The following is a 25,372-nucleotide window of genomic DNA, read 5'->3' as shown; positions in this document are numbered from 1 at the left end:
TTCCGCCACTGTATAAATTTTTTTTTAAATAATTGCGACTTTTATCTCACAACTGCAAGATATGAAGTCAGAATTGCGAGATATAAAGTCGCAATTGCGAGATATAAAGTCGCAATTGCGAGATATAAAGTCGCAATTGTGAGAAATAAAGTCGCAATTGCGAGATATAAAGTCGAAATTCAGAGAAATCGTCGCAATTGCGATATATAAAGTCGCAATTGTGAGAAAAAGCGCAATTGCGATATATAAAGTCGCAATTGTGAGAAAAAAGCGCAATTGCGAGATATTAAGTCGCAATTCTGAGAAAGTCAATTGCGAGATATAAAGTCGCAATTCTGAGAAATAAAGTCGCAATTGCAAGATATAAAGTCACAATTCTGAGAAATGGTCAATTGTGATATATAAAGTCGCAATTGTGAGAAATAGTCGCAATTGCGAGATATAAAGTCGCAATTGTGAGAAATAGTCGCAATTGCGAGATATAAAGTCGCAATTCTGAGAAATAAAGTCGCAATTGCGAGATATAAAGTCGCAATTCTGAGAAATAGTCAATTGCGAGATATAAAGTCACAATTGTGAGAAAAAAGTGCAATTGCGAGATATAAAGTCGCAATTCTGAGAAAAAAGCGCAATTGCGAGATATAAAGCCGCAGTTGTGAGAAATAGCCGCAATTGCAAGATATAAAGTCGTAATTCTGAGAAATGAAGTCGTAATTGCGATATATAAAGTCAAAATTGTGAGAAAAAAGCGCAAATGCGAGATATAAAGTCACAATTGTGAGAAAAAAGCGCAATTGCGAGATATAAAGTCGCAGTTGTGAAAAATATTCGCAATTGCAAGATATAAAGTCGTAATTCTGAGAAATGAAGTCGTAATTGCGATATATAAAGTCGCAATTGTGAGAAATGAAGTCGTAATTGCGATATATAAAGTCGCAGTTGTGAGAAATAGTCGCAATTGCAAGATATAAAGTCACAATTGTGAGAAATAAAGACGCAATTGCAAGATATGAAGTCGAACAAAATTGAGACTTTTTATCTCACAATTCAGACTTTTTTTCTCACAATTGCGAGTTTACATCACAGTTCTGACTTTATAACACATAATTGCGAGTTTATATCTCAAAATTCTGACATCTTTTCTGAAAAAACAAGTCACAATTACCTTTTTAATTTTTCATTCTGTGGCGGAACAAGTTTCCAGAGTAATATCATCAGTCCGGAGAGGGAGAGGATTTTTCACGAGTGATGATATATATGCTTCGAGACGAAGTGCTCCCAAGCACTTGCTGTCGTATTCTGCCATACATTATAGTCATCCACTTTACACGCTTAGAAAAGCACGTTTTATTTTGTGTTACCATTCTTGGTCGAGTTACACTACTGTATTTAAATACGAAAAACGTGGAGGTGTTTGGTCGCTTCTCTGCTTGGATCCTAATGAATGAACTGGGCTAGCTATTGAGTGCACGGATTCAGACGAGAGAGATCAACTCGTCTTAGTTAAGGCAATAACAGTTTAATATGAACAAAAATGGTGGAGTATCCCTTTAAAGGATCCTTTAAAAAGTGTTCAAATACTATGGGACCACTGTGTATCAGCACTTGGAGGACAACCAACACTGTGCAACATAATTGTAACAGCTTTATAAACCGATTGGTCTGAACATGCAGGAAGACAACTAAACCGAGAGTTTTAGTCAATTGGCACATTGACATCAAACGTTGCCAGAGCCCAGACGGCACGACGGCAGGGTCCAGGATTAAAATCCAGAATGTTCTCACAGTAACACCAATAGATACAATTGTTTTTGATGCAATTCAGATGCTTTACTAATGCCTTTATCCAAAGATCTGATACTGTATATCAATGTTGACATATACCAAACAGTCTTAACGCCACCGTGACACACGATCAAAAGACATTGTGAAAGCCTAAAGATTTATTACAGCGGTCTATTTGGTGTCCTTTCTGCGAATAATTCACTCACACAAGTATGTTGTTCATCTACATATTTCTTTTAAAAAACAAGGCTGTGATTACAGGAACTTGTCGCAATTAAATAATAATAATAATAATAATAAGTGAACTGTGTAGGGTGCTCAAACGTAAAAAACAAAAAAAGGGATACACAAAGCAGGAAAGAAAAATATATTTCATGGCAGGAAATATGATACAGGAAAAAAAATAAAATGACTACACTCACCTGAATAAAATTGAACCCATGTCCCTTTTGATGGTTCCCCCTAAAAAATATAATTCATTAGTGATATTGTAGCAGCATAACATTGCTATTAGTTAAAATGATGCTGTAAAGAGCAGACTGAAATGATCAGGGATATTGTTTTGAAAAAAAAAAATGATTGTTTCACATGCTGGGATCCAGTGTGCAGAATGGTACACAAGGTCAGAAACAATACAAGATTTGACCTTCAGTGATTTTACTTGTATTGTTAAAACCATTAAATAAGCAACATTGCACTGTAAATGTGGGCTACATGGTCAAGTTCTCAGAAACCCAAGGGGCTCAGTTATACAAGATTAGTTTCAATAAGATTTCTCGTGATGTGACCCATTCCCCAACATACATAGAACTGCAAATAATGGATTGAGAGGGGTTTAAATTACCTGTCGTCAGCTGATGCCATGTTATCCGTAGCATTTCTATCGTAAGCCCGAGGTGGCTCTTGGCATTCCATTGGCTAGATTTAAAAGAAAACCAACACATGTATCTTAATATGTAAGAGTAAGACAACCAACATTAAATAAACAACAAAATAAGTAAATAATGTGACAGTAAGGTGTGCTAAAATCCTATGCTATTACCTAAGTTTTTGCAGCAGTCAAATCCAGGGTTATTATCATGTTTAACAGTTGTAAAAGTGATATGCACTGGATAGCATCAACCTACTAGTGTAACTTCAAATATATAAAGTCTAAAAAATTGTTTATAAATTCTGTGTACAACACTTTGGTTGAAAATTACAATTAAAAAAAAAACATGAACTTTGTAATTTCTGTAATAAGTCCATCATTTTCAACGCATTTGCTTTAATTCTAGGTTTACCACAAGTTATGTTTTGATTTTTATGTGGTCAGACTTTTGTCTACATCACAAACCGAACATCTAATTATATTGGTTATCTACCAATAAAATGAACACATTGGTCACCACAAGTTGACCAAGAGATGTTTTTGTATAACCAAGACATTACTAAAACATATTTAATGGAGTCCAATGCACGTCACTGTGGTGTGCCGACAAATGCTTTGAACACTGTGGTCTGATCTGCTGAGGTAAATACAAAATATAAAATCACACACCTAGCATAAACATGAGTCAGTGATTTCATCAAAACACTATTAAGACAAAAGCGAGCCCTGCAATTTACCTCTGATTTTCCACAGAGACACATTGTGAACAAGGACATGAGGGATTTTAAGATAATTAGCTGTTCCTGTCACTGTTTCGTACCACATTACACTTTAATGTGTAGTGTTTTGGGACGTCATTTAAATGGATAGTTCACACAAACATGACAATTCAAGAAACAGTCATTTCAGGGCTCTAACAGGCATTAGGACGAATGTAAAGAGGGCGCGTGAGACGCGCACAAGTCAGCAATACTTCTGATGATTTATTGTGCACAATGACAAACAGGAGCGCAACATTCAGGGATTAAAATTAACCCTCCAACCCACCAAATGCGGATAAAAACGGGTAATGCGGCCAAATCACGAGCCAATTTGACGTGTTTCTATGTTTACTCACTTTGCTGGGGAAGTTTGTGTAAGCCAAATCTGCACGGAGAACTCGTGAGTCCTCATGATATATTAAATACAGTGTATTGCGCAGAATCTGTGCATTTCTGGCTTACTTGAACACACACGTCACTAAGCAACAAATAACGGCGCGCTTGTTCACTTGCATTGAAGTAAAAGCGAATATTGAAAAGCATTTGGTAAACAGAAAAGACATTGTTATTTTTCAAAATCCTACATGTACTGTAAAAATAAATTTTTGGTAAACAGCCGTTAAAATCGATTCTCTTTTTCCGTTTTCGAAACTTGTGTTGGTTGGTCCGATCGATTGTGAAATCGATTTTCTAATGTAAAGTGACTAGTCTGGTTACCAACATTCTTCAAAGCATCGTCTTTCGAGTTCAAAAATAGACAGAAACTCATAGACCAACGCCACTTTTGCGTCATCGAAGGGTAACGCCCCCTTTTGGGGGAAAACACCTCTATACTGTCTATGGGAAAACAAACGGATTCCCATGAGAACAGAACTCGCACTAGATCTGCAAAGTTTCTTGATAGCAAAAATGGCACAAACTTAAAGAAGCTAACGTTACTGAATACAGGGTTACAGAGGTGTCCCTTTGAAATGGTCAAAAACTGGATTAATGACCCCACACAGCGGCCAAATATGGACTATTCAGACATCTAACGATACCACTATCTCGTGGAATCGCCAAGTAAGCACGTAGCCTTTTTTTTTCATTAACACTCACAGTATGACAAACTAGACGATGAATGGATCATATTTAACTTGATTTAAGCTATTGACATAGTCTAATAAGGTAATGTTAGCTGCTAACAGCTTAGTCTTTCTAATAGCTAGTCGACAACAAAACTGTCAATAGCGTAAATCAAGTTAAATATGATCCAAGTGACATGGCCTCATCGTCTAGTAGTTTGTCATAGGCTACTGTGAGTGTGTAAATGATAAATAAATAAATAAAAAAGGCTACTTACTTGGTGATTCCACGAGATAGTGGTATCGTTAGATGTCTGAATAGTCCATATTTGGCCGCTGTGTGGGGTCATTAATCCAGTTTTCGACCATTTCAAAGGGAAACCTCTGTAACCCTGTATTCAGTAACGTTAGCTTCTTTAAGTTTGTGCCATTTTTGCTATCAAGAAACTTTGCAGATCTAGTGCGAGTTCTGTTCTCATGGGAATCCGTATGTTTTCCCATAGACAGTATAGAGGTGTTTTCCCCCAAAAGGGGGCGTTACCCTTCGATGACGCAAAAGTGGCGTTGGTCTATAGGTTTGGAACAGCTGATGACAAAATTTTCATTTTTGGGTGAACTATCCCTTTAAGTGCTTGCACAGCTGATGCCAATTGGTTGCTTACTGGCCCAAGCAAAATAAAAATAAAAAAACGTAACTGTCCGGCAAGCGAAAATTGTAAGTCTTATTGCATGTGGGACAAGTTACACTCCTAAACTGAATACTTTAGATTAGTGGTTTGTTGAAAACCACCAAGTAAGAGCAATTGCAATAGTGATGCTTGCCTTGCTTGCAGAAAGACAGAGAAGGCCATGGAGATAAGACTAAAAATCAGACTTACAGTGGGGGCGTCCTGGTTGTCAGAGAGCTCAGTCAGTGTGGGACTGTGTTTGGGCTTCCTGTTTCTCTGAGCCTCGTGTGGCAGCAGCAGCAGACGTCTGTCACACTCCTCTGTAACCGCCACACCCGGAGACGGGATGTTCTCTTTATCACCCTCGACCCTGAGAAAGACACCGTTCGCTTTCAGACACCACAGAATTATGAGAGATGAGACTTCCTGTGCTTGTCCTTTACTCGAGGGATCGAATCCGAAGAGCACAGTAGAATGAACCCTTAGTCGTGATACCTCAGCTACTTAAAGCAGGCGTGACTGTTTATTTACATCTATGTAACAGCACAACTGTTGAGCCACTAATCTAATGTTTGCAGTGTGTCTGTAGATAGTTTGATTCAGAGTTCCTGTCAACAGGATTAGTTTGATCGCTCTGAGATCCAGTCATCAACAACCCAAGCTGGAATGGAAATCAGATTCATAAGAATGATTTAGATTTTTCAGTGATTTTTCCATGAATCACTGTGATTATATGGGATTAACTAAACACTTTTGTAAAGTTAAAATTAGCTATAGGCCGATTGAGCTGCTGATAATCTTAAAATCTTAAAAATTATTTGTTTGGGGTAGTCTTTTACATAATTGTTTAAAATTGTCTTATTATTAATAATCCTATATTGAACGTTTTTATTTTGGATTTTATTACATTTTTGTTTGTTTTTGTTTTTATTTTCATTTTTATGTTTTATTATGTTTCTAATCTTGTGAAGCGCTTTAAGATACTTTTAAAGGCGCTATATAAAATAAAGTTTATTATTAATAATAATTATTCTTATTAATAATAATAAACTTCATATTATTATTACTATAATATTACTATAATATTATTATTAATAATAAACTCTATATTATTATTATAAAATAGCCAAGTATCTACTATATTTATCTACTAATATTCATATTCAGTGTCTGCTGTAGGAAGCTGAACATCCTTGTTAATGGATAAAACACATTTAAAAAATTTGTTGTATTTATTTTAAAAACATTTGTTTTAATACAGTCTTTAATACTAAACCTAGTTTTAATATATTTTGAATAAAATGAAGTGTTAATGTGTTAGTGCATCTTATGTGTATATATCATTACATATAATTTATATGGTATATATCATTTACGTAGATGGTGTATATACATTTGGAGACCATTTGGTATCAAATTTCTGAATTTATAATTTCCAAAATAAATAAATAAATAAAATATTCTAAATACGACTGCATTTATTTAATCAAAAATACATTAAAAATTACTCCAATCATTACTCCAGTCTTCAGTGTCACATGATCCTTCAGAAATCATTTAATAAGCAAATTTGATGTTCAAGAAACATTTTTTTATTATCAATGTTGAAAACAGTTGTGCTGCATCATATTTTTGAGATAAAACTGTGATCATTTTCTTTTCAGGATTCTTTAATGAATAAAAAGTTCAAAATGTCAATGTCAATATCATTTAAAAGAACATCATTTGAAACAGAAATACTTTGCAACGTTATACATCTGTCTCATCTGTCATTTTATATTAATTTAATGCATCCTTGCTGAATATAAATAATTTCATTCAACAACAAAAATATTAAATTATTGCAGTTTTGATGAGTTGCAAAACACCTTGAGCAACTAAGAAGCATGTAAACGTTGTGACTGGATATCTGGTTGGCCACTACTAAGACCGGCTACCATGCCCTTTGGCTGCATCCGCACCAGAGTCAACAGAACCCAAGGAAAGCTGTATTTCAGGAGTAACCTGCCCCTACCTGAAGTTCTGCTCCTGTTCTCGCAGATGTCTCCTCCTCTCTCGGGCCGTTGTCACAGGAGAAGAAAAGTAGGCAGTCGTATCCAAGCCCTCTGAACTCTGACCTGTGTGCATGCGTGTGTTGAAGAGGTGCTGCTCGACCGCTGAGCGAATGGTCTCCTCCAGAAAACTGGGTAGAGAGAGAGAGAGAGGGATGTAAATGTTCAAACCATGATTGCTTTAATTACATGAGCAATGGAACTCTTCTGTCTATCTAGAAGACTGACTAATCATTGATTCAAATAATTGAATTGTCATATTTTGGCATTGCATAATCACTTACTTTGTTAAGTCAGGTCTGCAGTGTCCAGGAGAGATTTGTGAGCTAAAGAGAAGAACATATGAAAAAAGGGACAAAATACTCGATTATTAAGCTTTGATAAAATTTAATGGGGCCAAAAACAACATTGGACCCATTGACAATTTATATATAGTAAATGGGTCCAATATAAACTGCATTGAGATTTATATATCTCATATATATATATATACACAATGAATCTCTATGATGTTGTGGGTGGTTAAAAGGGTGTAACTATGGGGTTGCTAAGGTGTTCTTAGTAGTTTTAGGGCATTGCTAGGGTGTTCTGGGTGGTGTGCTACTTAATATTTTTTGTGCACATCATTTTGAGCACATTATTTTTCTTTTTTCATAAAAACTACAGCATTTATTTTAAATGTATATATATAAATATTATATATATTATATATATATAAATATTATATATATTATATATATATTATATATATTATAATATATTATATATATATATATATATATATATATATATATATATATACACACATTTTTATTGCAACGATGAAACTATCTTTACTTTGACTTTTGATTATTTTAACGGATTCTTGCCAAACAGAAGTCATTTATTTGTTTTGTTTTAATTCTTACTGATCCAAACTTTTGAACGGTAATATACATTTACATATAGTTACTCTAGTCAACTCAATGAGTTTCCCTGTTAATCAGGTTTAAACAGTTGTAAACTGATATCAGAGATATCCTATTGTTTACTATATTTTTTTGTTAGGTCAGTGTCGTTGTAGGTTTTTGTTCTTTTGCTGTTGTAGTCTGTAAGAACCTTTGAAATAATTGAAATCACTTGGTGAGGTGATATGGAAGCGTAGCCGTGTGTGTTTCCCTGAAAATAATAGCACACCTTAGAACGTTCATCAACCAATCGGATTCAAGGATTCAACAGCCCCGTAGTATAAGCATTGAATAGAACACTGCATTGTTTTGAAGCCAGGGAATCTCCTATTAGATTACTAACCCTTTCCGACCATCCAGAAAAAAAAATTTATTTTTTTTTTTTTTTTTTTAGTTTTTGTGGTGGTAAATCCTCTTACAATCTAAAAATAGCAGCATTATCTTTTGGATCCGGAAATACTGCAGACACAACAGTCTTTACCAGCAGCGCTCTCATGGTCAGAGCCAGTTGACCGCTCACAGATGACTACTCGCTATTTAAACACCATGTGAGTGAGTAAACAATTTTCTCAGTATTGACCAGTACCAAAAGGAATGCAAACGTAGATGCTGTTAAAGACTGGCAAGAATATGGCAGTGAGAACAGATAAGCGATGAGACACAGCACTAAAGATGATTTGATGAGGTCTGTCGGTCTTGCATAACACAGCGGTCATAGGGCGAGGACTGAGACGAAGCTGGCACGAAAACTCGTCTTGATACCGAAGTCATTTCTTCCATACAGTCATCTCCCAAATCTAGTTAACAGCTCTGGGCAAAAAAGGAGGGAACCAAACTAGCGATGCTAACCGAAAAAAGTAAACGGGGAAGTCAACTGTTTCGAAATATCTTCTCTAATGTTCAGCAGAATAAAAAACACGAATACAGGTTTAGAACAACTTTACGGTAAGTAAAGGATGACAGAATCTTTGGGTGAACTACCCCTTTAAGGATCATAATGCAATTATCATGTCATCAATATAAGCTTAAGAGGGTAAGCTTAAGTGACTTGCCATTTTGATTTTAAAAATTGGATTTTTAAAAGTTCTTACTGTATTGTTGATCAAATAAATGCAGTCTTGAGCAGCTTTCAAAAACGTAAAACTAAATCTTGCCGATCAACATAATTGTATAGATCTCTCTCAATAGATTTCTAACTTTTTGTTGCAGTAGAAAACACAATAACTATAAAACAACAAACTTGGCAGGCTAAAATGATTTGTTCAATGACTGCCATCTTTTCAAACACACCTCAACCATGTACACACCCGAACAAGAGGTTAAAGGTTACAGAAAACACACTAGTATATTATATTTACTTGCTTGCACTCCTTAAAGTAGTTCACTTTTTAAAAAATTTTTGCTGATAATTTACTCACTCCCATGTCGTCCAAGAAGTCCATGATATTCTTTCTTGAGTCGAAAAGAAATTAAGAATTTTTCTCCATATAATGCACTTTACTGGTAACCAAACGGTTCACGGTCCAAAAGACAGTTTCAGTGCAAACTGTTCAAAGTGCTTTAAACGATTCCAGACGATGAATAAGGGTCTTATCAAGCGAAACGATCACTCGTTTAAAAAAAACAAAGTTTAAATTTTATAAGCTCAAGTGCTCGCCTTGCTCTGTTCTGTGATCCGCGCTCGTGACTCTCCTGTTTGAACTTGTTCATCAAAATGAACAAATCTTTTTTCGTGAAATTTGGTTCATTCAACGAACTAAATGAATGAACTGACTAGGGAAAAGATTCGTTCATTTTGATAAACGAGTTTGAACAGGAGAGTCATGAACGCGCATCACAGAACAGAGCAAGGCGAACATTTGAGCTTGTAAAACTTAAACTTTGTTGTTTTTTTTAATAAGCGATCGTTTGATGAATAAGACCCTTATTCATCGTCTGGAGTCGTTTAAAGCCATTTGAACAGTTTGCAGTTTGCAATGAAACTGTCTTTTGGACCTTGAACTGTTTGGTTCCCACTGAAGTCCATTATATGAAGAAAAATCCTGGAATGTTTTCATCAAAAACCTTAATTTCTTTTCGACTGAAGAAAGACACGGACACCTTGGATGACATGGGGGTGAGTAAATTATCAGCAAAATTTTTTTGTAAAGTGAACTACTCCTTTAAGGCTTTCACCTTAGTCGTAAGCGTTGGTAATGATATGAGGATAAGTACACAATAAAGAGAATTTACATTTTTGTGTGAACTATTCCTTAAGGCTCTCTGCTCATGTTCACAGCACTAGTGCCCGAGAGAGAGCGTGAGCGTCAGGAGCAGGAGGGTTGGGTAAACTGCGATGGGAAATGTGTGAAGGGTCAGTTGCTATGGTACGAGAGGGGACCTGAGCTGATGCAATGAGTCAACACATGAAGGAACTGAGAAAACAACCACAGGAGAGGTTTGTTTTGACCTGTTCGCTCCCAGATTCAGACCGTACTCAACCGGAAAACCATTAGCAGCTGTCCCTGACATGACGCTAAGAGGATTTCAGATTTTTCATTTGTTGTGTTATGTAAAAGATATGTGACATTTACTTTAATACCACAAGAATTCACCAAGCAGCTGAAGCTTAATGTAAAAAAATGAACGCAAAGTTTGAGGGCGTAAATTGAGACACAATAAAACAACTCGTATGTAGATCATTTCCATTTTGAGAGATTATAAAAAGTTCATTCACACCACCAAAATAACATGTTTTTCAGCAGCAGGGAGAACAGAAGGAAAGAAAGAGAGAGAGAAACTGTGACTGGGTCCTACCTAATGTAAAAAGGAGATATTGGTCTTTCATCTTCTTGGAAGCTGGAATGGAGAAGAAAGGGGTCAGAATCACTGAACAGCTCAATCTACACATATCGTGTATTTGTCAGAGTAAACAAAACTGTTTTTTTGGAGTGTCTAAGAGTGCCTATTGTCGAGAGAACAATGAACACGTAGTGCCGCAGTTTAGGGCTTTTGTTTGACTTGTCTCCAGTAATTACTACAGCTGGAAAGAACCGTATCCACTCCACATGCTGGAGTCCGGCCAACAAAACATGATGAGCTCAGGAGTGGATGTTCCACACATTCAGATGTGTTGGGAAACAATATTGTTATGGAGAACAAAACAACCCACATCTCCAAGAAACCAGTGGTACTGCATTAGAATCAATAAACAATGGCTAATATAGTCATGATGTAGTAGCTGAATGGCCCATAAAAAAAGAAAAGACAACAACGCTTTGCTTTTTGGGAGGAATATCAATGGAAATGGATTAAAAAGAGTATAACATGTAATACACCCCAAAATAAATACATTAAACAGAATTTTTGTAAAACGTATTTAGCAGATTTTTACAAAACATTGATAAACAATCATCAGATACATAATATATACACTCACCTAAAGGATTATTAGGAACAACATACTAATTCGGTGTTTGACCCCCTTTCGCCTTCAGAACTCTTTAGAAATGTTGGCCGATATTGATAGGATAGCATCTTGCAGTTGATGGAGATTTGTGGGATGCACAAAGCTCCTGTTCCACCACATCCCAAAGATGCTCTATTGGGTTGAGATCTGGTGACTGTGGGGCCATTTTAGTGCAGTGAACTCATTGTCATGTTCAAGAAACCAATTTGAAATGATTCGAGCTTTGTGACATGGTGCATTATCCTGCTGGTAGTAGCCATCAGAGGATGGGGACATGGTGGCCATAAAGGGATGGACATGGTCAGAAACAATGCTCAGGTTGGCCGTGGCATTTAGACAATACCCAAACAATGCAACTAAGGGGCCTAAAGTGTGCCAAGAAAACATCCCCCACACCATTACACCACCACCGCCAGCCTGCACAGTGGTAACAAGGCATGATGATCCATGTTCAAATTCAGACTCTACCATCTGAATGTCTCAACAGAAATCGAGACTCATCAGACCAGACAACATTTTTCCAGTCTTCAACTGTCCAATTTTGATGAGCTCTTGCAAATTGTCGCCTCTTTTTCCTATTTGTAGTGGAGATGAGTGGTACCCGGTGGGGTCTTCTGCTGTTGTAGCCCATCCGCCTCAAGGTTGTGTGTGTTGTGGCTTCACAAATGCTTTGCTGCATACCTCGGTTGTAACGGGTGGTTATTTCAGTCAAAGTTTCTCTTCTATCAGCTTGAATCAGTCGGCCCATTCTCCTCTGACCTCTCGCATCAACAAGGCATTTTCGCCCACAGGACTGGCGTGCCGCATACGGGATGTTTTTCCACTTCCACATTATTCTTTGTAAACCCTAGACAGCTAGTTACACACAAACCCGTCTCCACTCACTCCTTTCATTTGCTCCAGATGAATATAGTTGGCGTGACAGGACTTGAATTTCAGCATGTGATTGCACTTATAGGGCATAATTTTACTCATTCCCGCAGATTTTGTGTTCTGACCCAAAGTGTGGCACATAAAGCCGCCTCTCAGCACTAAATTGAGTTATTTTTCATTGCTTATTGCGCTTAAAAAGTCAAATACACACAAAATGTCAAAATGCCGGTCTTGGCGAGTATTCATGTAAACAGTCAGTTATGTGTTAAGTGAAGTTGAGAAAGAAAACACATGTCTAACTGTATAACGGATCCGTGTGTCAGGTATTAAAGTGACAGCAGCCTAATACTCTGGCTGCCACATTATGAGATTTTTTTTTTTTAAATGAGAACATCTGAGACTTATATTACACTTGGTAAAAAAGGAGCATAATAGGTCCCCTATGAGACATGTCTTTTCAGCACAGCTGAAAGCGTAGTCAAATAATCCATAATATTCATAAACAAACATGAAAGGGGCATTACATTTGAATAACTTGACAATGTACATATTCAAATTGTGTAGAAAACTGTGTACCTTTTTGTGGGCCCAAATTCTTGTTATAATCCATGTAATTACTACGTTTGGAATGTGTTAAAAACAGTACTAGAAATGTTGGGATCATTGAAAGGTCCATTCATTGAGAGACTTGGCATGCACTGTTCGTGAGTACGTGCGACATTACCATGAATGCTGTTCTAAGTGTGTGTGTGTCAGAAAAGGGAATTAAATAATCAGAGAGTTGGCCACACTAAATCATAACCATCCAATCCAAAGGATTTAGGTCCCGTTTACACAGGAATTCAAAAATAAATAAATAAAACCAAGCCAATTTGGCTCCAAACAGCTCGTAAATCACATGATTACCAAACAAAGTTGCAAAAAAGTGTGTTTGTATGTTTATCGGGAAGCTTCCCTTTTGTTGTAAAAATGTGAAACGGCCCTTGCCATCTCACCGTAAAGCCTACTAAGAATTAGGGTACCGCACATACCTGAAGACATTTCGCAAGATTTCTTGGAGAATTTGAATAAAAGGGAAATATTTGTCCACTTCACTGGAGCTCTTAAGGGGTGTTACACAGTCTGACAAGGGTATTAAAATAATGACTATCGTCATGAATTACAAAACGGAAATCCTGCTAAGCCACTACCTCCCTGAGTGAACAACAAGGCCCTTCTACTGAGCTTTTGTTCTGTGAGAAATTATGGAAAATTACTTGACTATATCAAGGAAAATGTTTATGATCATTACTGACTGCAGTTAAATCAATGCATTCATCTACAGATTCCTTATTGCACAACCACAAGAGCATTTTACTAAATGCATTCTTGAGGTCTGTATGCTGATAATCCAACAGCAGTCACAAAAGTATGCTGTCGTCTAATATTTGGCACAAAGGCGAGATTGCGGGATTGCTATTCCCTTCAAAGACCCACAGGAAGATGCAAGGTCCACATATACGTACTGAAAGTGACAGCAAGCTGACAAGACAGCTCGATCAACTGAAAAACTGTAGTTTTCTGAATTCAAGGGTTAATTATTGGAAGGCTGACTTGTTGGATAAAATATTACAATGGGGAATTGTGTATATATATATATATATATATATATATATATATATTAGTGATGCACAATAGATCAGCCAGCATATCGGTATTGGCTGATATATGTTCATTTTTAATGTTATCGTTATCGGCCTGGTAAGAAAATGTGGCCGATATATTAAAGCCGATAAATAATGTATTATTCCCTTCAGCTGAGAAACTTGTTGAGCACTGTTTGTTTTATGTCTTGAAATCTCTTCAAAAAATGAAAATACGGTTCGGTACAACATGTGCAGCGCAAATCTGTCATATCGACTATACAACACTATAATGAGAATGGGAGATGGATTTAATTGTGAGACTTTTGTTTTTGTAATCAGGCTCTCAAAATTAGATACAAATTTGGATTTAAGTTTATCGGCCGATATATCGGTTATCGGCTTTCAAATATAAAGAATTATCGGTATCGGCCAAAATTTTCATATCGGTGCATCCCTAATATATATATATATATATATTCTCCAAATACCATGGGGAACTGATTGGATGGTTGTGGTTTGCTATTGGTTGATCTCATATGATTGACAGGTTGCTCCGCCCTCACTTCAGTAAACACGTAATCAGAGAAGAGAATGAGAAGAGATGTCAGTGCAAAGGGGGAAGTTGTTTTGATTAAAGATTACGAGGAGATGCGATTTAAGAAAATAAATAAAGATGTGCACGGATAAATCATTTTAAATAAATACTGCAATAAGCTTCTTTTTTAATTGTCAATTTTGATTTCATGGTGACTTTAATGTTGTTCCTAAATCGTAGAATAGAACCAAAGGTGGAGCATGTTATTATATTATTTTGCTGAAATATTATGATGAGCATAACACCATTTTAATATTAGTTAGCCTGTCTGAGAAGACATTCACCCCAGACAGTGTTACATAAGTGTGTCAGGTACAGAAACTCTCAAATCAATTGTACTTATTGACATACCCATGTACATATAGTGGTGTTTTTAAACAAAAATATATTTTTGGGAAGGACAAGGGGTAAGTTAATAAAAAAAAAAAGATTTCACTGGGATTATTGTCTGGTTTGAATCTTTCTTTGACATTTCTAAAGCCCTGTAGTAAAGGTAAAGAATGAAACTTGCTCATTCCTTACCTTTATTCTCAGACAAGCTCATATTTTGCATGATTATATTTTCATTAGTACGTACCGTTTTGCTGCACAAATTAAAGGTGCATTGCGCAAGTCTCTGAGTTTTTGCAGAACTACGCCCCCTCTGGCGACAAGCGAAACTGCAACCAGAGGTGTGCACGCTCATGGAGCACACGCACGCTTGCACGAGCTGTTCATAACCAAAGGAGCATCAGCCGCACAAATCTTTTGTTACAGTCATAATGTCTTCAGAGGTAATAAAGTTATAAATCTGCAAGTCATTTTAAATAAACGAAAGGAAAGGCATTTGAGTAAATTACACACTTATGTGTGTGTGAGGGGAAAACAAGGGTAGTAGAAAACTATGTTTTTGTTTCCATCTATCTCCATGTTGAACTGTTTTATGTGCTTACTGTATCCACTTATGATTGTATTATTATGGAAACGCGTTCATGAACAAGTTATTACTCTGTATAGGATCCCGTTTGAGCCCTAGAGCAGACCGGAGATCTCTCCATTTGTTGAAAGCCTTCCCGATGTTGACTCTCGTCTTATTCCGACGCCTGGCACGAGACAAAACTTTTCTTACGTGGAGTTTGCGTTGGGGTTTGTAATGAACTACAAGCCGGTCTCTTTGAATCAAAGGCCGGTCTCTTTGAAGAAAAATACATTTTTGGAAAGGACAAGTGCGAAGGACAAGGGGTAAGTTAATAAAATAAAAGATTTCACTGGGATTATTGTCTGGTTTGAATCTTTCTTTGACATTTCTAAAGCCCTGTTGTAAAGGTAAAGAATTAACCTGCATACACTGGTATAGTTTAGCTCATATTTTGCATGGTTATATTTTGAAAGCCTTCCCGATGTTGACTCTTGTCTTATTCCCGACGCCTGGCACTAGACAAAAGTTTTCTTTTCTTTGTCTCACGTGGAGTTTGCGTTGGGGTTTGTAATGAACTACAAGTCGGTCTCTTTGAATCAAAGACTGGTCTCTTTGAGCCGTCATCATATTAGAGTGATTTCTGAAGGATCATGTGACACTGAAGACTGGAGTAATGATGCTGAAAATTCAGCTTTGATCACAGGAATAAACAACATTTTGCAATACGTGTATATACAAATAGAAACAGTTATTTTAAATCGTTAATATATTTCACAAAATTACTTTTTTTACGGCATTTTTTGTGAGCATAAGAGACTTCTTTCTAAAACAGGAAAAAAAAATGGTACTGCCACCAAACTTTTGAAAGCTATAAGTATAAACTGACCTGTTGAAGGTCTCAGTGGATGTGGTGGTCTGAGGGGTCAGATTCATGCCGTCAGCGCTGAAGCTTATGCTCCGTCCTGGACCGTGCAGAGGAAACTGATCTCTAGCCCTCAAGCTTTTGTCTGGACGATGGGACAAAAGCCTGGACTCGGGATCACCAGAGGACGCCGGTTGAGGAAAACATCTAGGCATTTCCTCTGTCTTTAACTTCTTCACCTGAAGGATACAAAGCAAAAGAAAGATAAAGATACTGTAGAGGAACAGAGGGTGAAGCTGTGGTTTTGTTGGATTCCTGAAGGAAACACCCTTTGACTGACATAAAGACACAAGTAAAAGGTATTTATAAATAAGCTTAGCTCACATGTCTTACCTTGCTAAACGATAAAGGCTGTACACGCCGAAAACCGGTTGAATAAGTGTAAGAGGTAAAAAAACGGACCCGCACAAGAGCCATGTCAAATTCAGATCGATTCATTGTCACTTATTGATGCCGAACAGCTAATTAACCTTTAAAAGAATAATACTCATGTATTACTGGTAAACAGACCTTAAACTATTCTAAACCACTTGTTTTAGGGTCCGCAGAAAATGGCACCATCATCCTGGGACAGCGGCTGCAAAACTGACTCTGAAATCTAAACTTTTAAACATTGATTTTTTAAATAACAAACCAATCTCGCACAGCGAAGCAGAAGAGATGACCAGATTTAGCTCACAGAGCAAATGAGATCGTGCAACAAATTCACGCAACACAAAGACTGCAATGGGATTAGATTGATCTTCAACACAACTAGTCCCGAAGGCACAGGCGGGTCAGTGGGAAATGGCTTTAACCACGGTAAAGAGGACACTATCGATCGAGTCCATGTGGGACCCATTTAAGGGTGAGATCTGGACATCGATATGCTAATGATGATGCAAACCGCGCCGGAAAATCATTGTTTTATTGAATCCTGCATTAAACGACTGACTGTGTATTGAAGCACTAAGGTCACACAAAGGCATTGAATTGTGGCGTGATCTTTTAAGATAGTGGACGTAAATGAAAAGGTCACCCAATTACACTACCGTTCACAATTTCAACAGGTCAGTGGGCTTCACATGGACATTACCTGCTGTGTGTGTGCGTGTGTTATTTTTTTAGTTTTTGAAAGAAGTCTCTTCTCCCAACCAAGGCTGCATTTATTCGATCAAAAATGCAATAGAGAGCAATATTGTGAATATTATTACATATTATTCTATCTTCTATTTTACAGTTTTTCTCAGTCACTTTGCTGCATTTCTCACATCACTAGTTACATTTGCACAACAGTTAGTTCAACCTCCACAACATTTTGTCATTTGTGCACATCATAGTAGCAGTTTCTCATTCCTTCCAACAAATTGCAAATGCTTTTGGACATGCATCAATTTCTTTCATACAACTCACTGCTGTTTTATGACATTATCATTTGCTTATGTCATATCAGTCCAAATTAACTATACTTGTGAATGCTGAATAGTCATTCCATATAAAACTAATAGTCCTCATTTCATTGCTTGAGTCATCACATACAAAAATGTTAAACTAGTTGTCAAAATCTGTCAAGCAAATTTTAATTTTTTTTTAATCTTTTAAAATGGATGCCAATAAGATTCTGAATGGAAAGTAGACTTTAAAATGTTGCCAAATGGTTCCATTGACAAGACCAAAGTGACCTGTGTGTTTTGTTGTTATGAACTGAGCTATCAACATAGTAACAGTCCAGTCTGAAATACCAGCTGATGGCCAAGCACACACACATACACATACAGCTGATGCGAATTCTCTGCCCCCTCGTCAATACCAGGACCATGTCAGTATTTCTTTCACCCTTTTATTGATGGACAGTGTTACATTGTGTGAGAGATTATTTGCTCCAAGTGAGAACGTTAGTGTGAAATTGAACACAGAATATGCCATTGTTGTTTTCAATTAAAACAATTTGCACAAAGCAAGCCAATCCACTTTTCCATGTTGATAAGAGCATTAAAATGAGAAAAAAATAATGGAACAAAAAGAAAGCAAGAGACATTTAGAATAGATAAAAATGTGCGATTAATCGCGAGTTAACTATGACATTAATCCGATTAATCGCGAGTTAACTATGACATTAATCCGATTAATCGTGAGTTAAATATGACATTAATGCGATTAATCACAAGCTAACTATGACATTAAAGCGATTAATCGCGAGTTAAATATGACATTAATGCGATTAATCGTGAGTTAACTATGACATTAATGCGATTAATCGCGAGTTAAATATGACATTAATGCGATTAATCACAAGTTAACTATGACATTAATGCGATTAATCGCGAGTTACATATGACATTAATGTGATTAATTGCAATTAAATATTTTAATCGTTTGACAGCACTATATATATATATATATATATATACACGTGTGTGTGTGTTTTGATGAAAAGGGTGATCATTTTCATTAAAAACTGACCTTTTGTGTTCCACAGAAGGCAGAAAGTCTTACGGTTTTGAACAGAATAATAATTTTCATTAATTTTCAGGGATCTATTTCTTTAAGGTACACAAAATAAATGTTTCTCTGCTCTTTGCAGAGTCTTGCAGTGATTCTTACCTTCTTTTTTCTTGGCGTAGGTATAGGGTTGTCGGGACTCGACTCACTTTCTCTTGACGGGCCTGTATTGTCAGCTGAAGTGCCTGGGCTGACCTAACGAAAAGACCAGGTGATCAGTCACCAATCTTTAATTTATAGTTTTCATAAAACAATAATAAATTATATTTAAGGGTAAACTGTAAAACTTGATTTTGGAAAAAAAAAAAGTTCTCTGTCCTCATCTCTCACTGATAGAAAGTCTTCCAATAACAACTGACAAGTTACATTTCAACTCATAGACTTATGAAGATAATCAATCACCTTGACTGAACAGTAAACAAAACACTCAAAAAAATTATGCAAACATAAATATAGATGAATTCATCATTGTTTATGGAATTTATGAAAAAATATTAGATTTATAAACATTAGTTTAAAAGAAATGCATTTTTTTTAAAGACAGTCATGATATTTTGAATAAACTTTTTGCAGTGCATTCATATTTTTTGCCTAACCCTCAGAAGACAAGCCAAAAGCTTTTCCCCCATAACTGAAAATATACCTTGTAAAGTTAAATATTAGATTTTCAGCCATTTTGACAGCCCTAAATTACCTGTGCACACAAATATGCTGTACATTTAGATTCTAGACACCCAAGACCATCCCAATGCAAAGTTCAAGTAAAGGACAAATAAACCCTCTGTAACCTTTGACCCTTGTTTAGTGAAATTTAATGATAAACAAACCATTTCCTTCACGCTTCTGTGACTATGTTTCAGCTTCGGATCAGAACAACAGAAAAATCAAATCATAAAACGTAGACAAGTACAATGAAATTCTCCTATACAAGGAACCTTTGAGAGATAAGTTCCACTCAAACAAACTCATAATGCTATAAAATAAGTCAATAAACAAAAGAAATATGCATCTCCTCAGTCCACTTAACAAACCCATTAAACTATAACTTGAAAATAATCGGCCAAGAAATGTCTGCTGTATAAAGTTATGTTTGTTTATGCTGGTTTTCCCAAAACAAAAACGAGGTAACCCGAGCAAGCCAGTCCGTCCAGTGCTACGTGTTAAGCTGAATGATTTCATTGACCCCTTATGTAAATGGAAACGTCTCCGCTGTAGGAAGTGGTCTTATTTTTCATGAAAGTCACGTCATGTCTTTTTTTCCATCAGCAATTCTGAATCTGTTTACAACATCATTTTGCCGATTACACGGTTCTCCCACAGGCCTTATCTGGTCAAACTCGGTTTGATCAGCACCACATGTCTATGTAAACAGAGGACTTTCAATAGCTTTGGATTTCAAAGATAACACAAAAACACAGCATAAGCCGGAACGTGTTAAGACCTTCCTCGGCTGAGATATTTCAGGAAGGTGGAAGATGGCTAAATATTTCAGATTTGCAAACGCAAAGACTCTTCCTGACAGGAAGCCGCAATGAGTCTCTGAAGATCCGAAGAAAGTTTAATAATAAATTCACTTTAGTAAATACAACAAGCACTTAATTCTTCTGTGGAAGTAACTGTATATTATGTTGTTGTGTAACTTGCGAATGGAGGTTGTAATTTATTAGTCCTAAAAGCAGGAAGTGATACGTTTTATATGTCATATGAAGTAGCTTAACAAATATTTTTAAATTAATAGCTAGCGAACTCAAATGAATCACACTTTATATATAAATAAACACAAGTGTATATTTGAAGTCTCTAAAACAGATATTGATCCCTAAATAAAAAAAGAATAGAGCTGGGCAACGATTAATCGCATCCAAAATAAAAGTTTGTGTACTGTGTATAATTAATTTGTATATAAAATTTAAGAAATATTTGCATGTATATATAAATATAAATGTTTATATCTAAATGTTGGTGACTCTTACCTTCTTTTTTCTTGGTGTCGGAATAGGGTTGTCCGAACTTGATTCCTTTTCTCTTGAGGAATCTGTTATTTCTACTGGAGTGCATTGAGTGACCTGACAAAAAGACAGTGATTTGTCAAATGATCTTAACATAGAGCAGGGGTGTCCAGTCGTGCTCCTGGAGGGCCAGTGTCCTGCTCAAACCACACCCGAACCAGTTCCTCAAGGTCTTACCAGAAGCTTCCAGTCCGGTGTGTTCAGGTTGGAGCTAAACTCTGCCCGACAGTGGCCCTCCAGGAGATATAATCTAAACGGCTTGAAAAACACTTGAAAAGTTAACCCTGGGTCATCTTCCCTCACGTTTCACACTCCTCATAATTTACCCAGGGTTAACAATCATTCAGAAGCAGACGTTTCACACTGTACATTACTCAACCTTGTCTCAGTATCGTTAAATGGATGGACGCTTCAGAAATGAACGGACATTTTAGACTATAAAAGATAATGAAAGGTCTCTTTATCACTCAAATTGTCTTGATTTCAGTCAGCATTTGACATTTTTCAGTGTGAAAAGCCATCGAAGTTAATAAAAACACGGACATTTCAAAATCAGTAAAACTGTATAAAATACAGGGGAGTTTAAGAACTGCAAAATCGCTCAAAAGTTTGAGGTCAGTAAGGGGGGGGGGGGGGGGTTATGGAAGAAATTAATACTTATATTCCGCAAGGATGCATTAAATTGATCAAAAGTGAAATTTATAATGTAACAAAAAATATATGTTTCAAATAAATGCTGTTTTTTTACTTTCTATTCAAATAATCCTGAAAAACAAAACGTATCTCGGTTTCCACAAAAATATTAAGCAGCACGACTGTTTTCAAAATTGATAATAAGAAATGTTTAATGAGCAGAAAATCAGGATATTAGAAAGATTTCTGAAGGATCATGTGAAAAACGGGAGGGAAAATTCAGTTTTGATTGACTTAAAATATGATGTACATTTTTTTATGTCACAAATTACACTTTTTACTGTATTTTTTGATCAAATAAATGACGCCTTGGTGAGCAAAAGAGATTTTTAAATGATAGTGTACTTTGAAAAGCCAGACGGCAAGTTTTTTCTTTTACAAGTACCACCTCAATATACAGAAACAATATTATTGTTTTCAAAACATCATGCCAGTCATTTAAGAGGGTCACGGTTCACCCTGCTTCATAGAGAGAACACACACAAACACGAGATCCAGCCCGACTCCAGCAGACACACAAACACAACACAGTGCGTCTCTGAGCACGTACGCATGGCCGCAGTCATACGCAACTGACATAATTAGATTGAGAGGGGAATTAAATTAACAGAAAACAGAACTGTCATTCAGTGTACGTATTGTGAAAACCTAGCATGGGGAGGGCTACTCAATTACAAGATGCCTGTTTGTGCAGTTTTATCAAGAGAGCAAATACACATCTGACTAGTGTTGTCAAAAAACTCGGTACTTCGGTACCAAGTCGGTACTAAAAAAAAAAAAATGTTACGGTACCAGCTTTTCTAGGTACCGAGTACCAGGTTAATCCAGTTCTGTTCTAGACGCGATGTCTGAAACGTGCACAGTTGCGTCCTCTTTATAACGCTGATATGGCTCTCTCTCTCTCTGAATCCACTTGTTGAAACGAAAGGAGGAAAGAGCCACATATGGAAATATTTTGGATTAGGCTAATGTCACGTCGCCATAAGAGGCCGATTACACGCAAATTCGCAATTTCAAATATAGGCGCGATTCAAGCGCGCTCATAATAAAAACTCGTTGGCGTTGCATAGCAACGACAGACGCCGCGTGAGAGCAAGCGTTTGTGCAGTTTTATCAAGAGAGCAAATACACATCTGACTAAATGACTTTATATATTTATTGATTTAGTGTTTAAGATGTGAACTTGGCACAAGCTACTGTAGATCTATTCCTCATCTTTCATTCAATGTTGTTCCTCAGAGCATAAGCAAACATCCTGTAGTCCACAAAAACACATTTTGTGGGATACTCAGGGGTGTAACTTTAACACCAATCGGAAAGACAAACACGTGTAACGTCGGGGCCTTTGACGGGAACAACAATTCGATCCAAAGTCAACATGATATGAATATCAAGTGTTAAGTTCCCGGACGAGCCCCCGATTTTAAGTCCCATCCCCTTCTAATCATCTTGATGTGCTGTTAAAGAAAAAGTAACCCAAATGACTGCATTACTGGGCTTTAAAAAATAGCCTTTGACTGACTTAAGAACTGCATCATTTGGATTAAACTGAAAGCTGAGTCTTGTGATTGTACCTTTCACCTCAGGGTGAGTAGTGTTATTGGATTCCTGGCGTTTCTGAGTTGCTACGTCACTGGGATTTAACAGGGTTTGACACTATAAGTGCATATGACTATGGAAACATCCCCACACTTCTCAGTGTACCGTAGCAGGTTGCATATACTGCGAACGCACACACACACATACGATCAGCAGTACCTTGATCTTCTTGACACGTGGAGTGTGTGCCTTTGGAGCGGGATTGTAAGGCGGCATCTCTGCGTTTTCGGTGTTTGTGTTGGCCTCCTGGGAACAAAACAATACACAGGGATTCACGTGAGTCCACATGCACCCACTGACCACAGCAATGAAGCATCAGTGCGCATGACTGCTCTGCACATCAGGAGAAATTGCTTCCATGTGACAATTGAAAGTGAAGTGCAAATGCAAAAAAACAAACATTGTTGATGGTGGCAGAAGAGAGATAAGAAAGTGCAATGACATCTTGAAGTTTTGGAGAGTCAGTGCAGCCAGCAACAAAGCAAGGTCAGGGAGACACACGTGCCATCATGTGACAACCAGGATAAAGCACGAGAGAGTGGCATGTTTAGGGGTGTGTGAGTGTGGTGATATCAGTTGGTCTGCTCTACTGAAGGCATTTGACATACTGAGCCACGTCTTAACAAAATTCGGACGTTGGTTGATCAACTACCTAAATGAAGAGGGGAGAATGGGATGGGGAAATGTGGCATTCAATTCAAACTTGTATCGCTTACATGAGTATATGACTTAAAGGAGTTCACTTTTAAAAAACCTTTTGTTGATAATTTGAAGAGTTCAGATGCAAAAGCCTCTAAATGCCATTTGAAATTTTCTTCTTTAATGATGATTTTTATCAAACTTGTATATTTAAGTTCAGCAATTTCACTTAAATAGCAATGATAATTACCTATTAATTGTTATTTAAGTGAAATTACTGAACTTAAATATATAAGTTTGATAAAAATCATAATTAAAGAAGAAAATTTCAAATGGCATTTAGAGGCTTTTGCATCTGAACTCTTCATTTACTCACCCTCATGGCATCCAAGATGTCCATGTCTTTCTTTCTTCAGTCGAAAAGAAATTAAGGTTTTTGATGAAAACTTTCTTGGAATTTTCTCCATATAATGGACTTCAATGGGAACCAAACGGTTCAAGGTCCGAGAGACAGTTTCAGTGCAAACTGTACAAAGGACGATTTCAGATGATGAATAAGGATCTTATCAAGCGAAACAATCGCTCATTTAAAAAAATAACAAAGTTTAAGTTTTATAAGCTCAAATGCTTGCCTTGCTCTGTTCTGTGATGTGCGTTTGTGACTCTCCGATTCGAACATCAAAATGAACAAATCATTTCCAGAGTCAACACGTTCATTTTGTTTGTTGAATGAATCAAATGACACGAAAAAAAGATTCGTTCATTTTGATAAACGAGTTAGAACAGGAGAGTCACAAACGTGCATCACAGAACAGAGCAAGGTGACCATTTGAGCTTATAAAACTTAAACTTTGTTATTTATTTATTAAATGAGCGATCGTTTCGCTTGATAAGACCCTTATTCATCGTCTGGAATTGTTTAAAGCCCTTTGAAGAGTTTGTAACTGTGTTTTGGACCTTGAACCGTTTGTTTTCCATTTAAGTCCATTATATGGAGAAAAATCCTGGAATGTTTTCATCAAAAAAATTATTTTCGACTGAAGAAAGAAAGACGTGGATATCTTGGATGACATGGGGGTGAGTAAATTATCAGCAAAAGTTTTTTTAAAAGTGAACTACTTCTTTAATGTTTAGAAACAGTGTTGTTATTAACTAAAACTAAAAATACTAACAAAAAAATGTTTAATTAGATCAATTAAATGTTAACAGAAATAAAATAGAATACAAAATTATTATCAGTTATTTACGAAGGCAAAATTTCTAACTTTCTAATGCAAGTACTACAATGACTACAACTAAAATAAAATTATAGACAAAAAATAGGACTAAAAAATTCAGTATAGTTATGATACGACAAAAAACATTGTTTTCGAACCCCAATTTTATTTTGTTTGAACTAATATTATATGCATTAAAGAGTATTCAGTTCCCTTGCACTGCCCA

At 36.5% G+C, this 25,372-nt stretch overlaps 1 protein-coding gene across 7 annotated transcripts in view; it reads right to left on the bottom strand.

Moving 5' to 3' along the window:
* The window catches only part of fam13a (family with sequence similarity 13 member A), a 58,065-nt gene that overhangs the window by 17,448 nt on the left and 15,245 nt on the right, over positions 1-25,372 (bottom strand). For 6 of the 7 annotated variants that reach the window (XM_089132004.1, XM_089132005.1, XM_089132008.1 and 3 more), the window contains exons 6-15: positions 23,450-23,536; positions 20,963-21,055; positions 19,092-19,184; positions 16,473-16,687; positions 10,944-10,985; positions 7,485-7,526; positions 7,164-7,331; positions 5,360-5,519; positions 2,630-2,703; positions 2,208-2,247 (exon numbers count right to left, since the gene is read on the bottom strand). In XM_089132004.1, coding sequence (XP_088988130.1) covers positions 2,208-2,247; positions 2,630-2,703; positions 5,360-5,519; positions 7,164-7,331; positions 7,485-7,526; positions 10,944-10,985; positions 16,473-16,687; positions 19,092-19,184; positions 20,963-21,055; positions 23,450-23,536 — 1,014 coding nt within the window. The remainder of the gene's footprint in view (positions 1-2,207; positions 2,248-2,629; positions 2,704-5,359; positions 5,520-7,163; positions 7,332-7,484; positions 7,527-10,943; positions 10,986-16,472; positions 16,688-19,091; positions 19,185-20,962; positions 21,056-23,449; positions 23,537-25,372) is intronic. The other variant, XM_089132006.1, reaches the window with a different exon arrangement.

Source organism: Pimephales promelas, chromosome 6 (assembly GCF_988280905.1).
Source record: "Pimephales promelas chromosome 6, fPimPro1.hap1.1, whole genome shotgun sequence".
Classification (NCBI taxonomy): Eukaryota; Metazoa; Chordata; class Actinopteri; order Cypriniformes; family Leuciscidae; genus Pimephales; species Pimephales promelas.
Note: the sequence above shows the minus strand (reverse complement) of the source record. Positions and strands in the feature narration are given on the sequence as shown.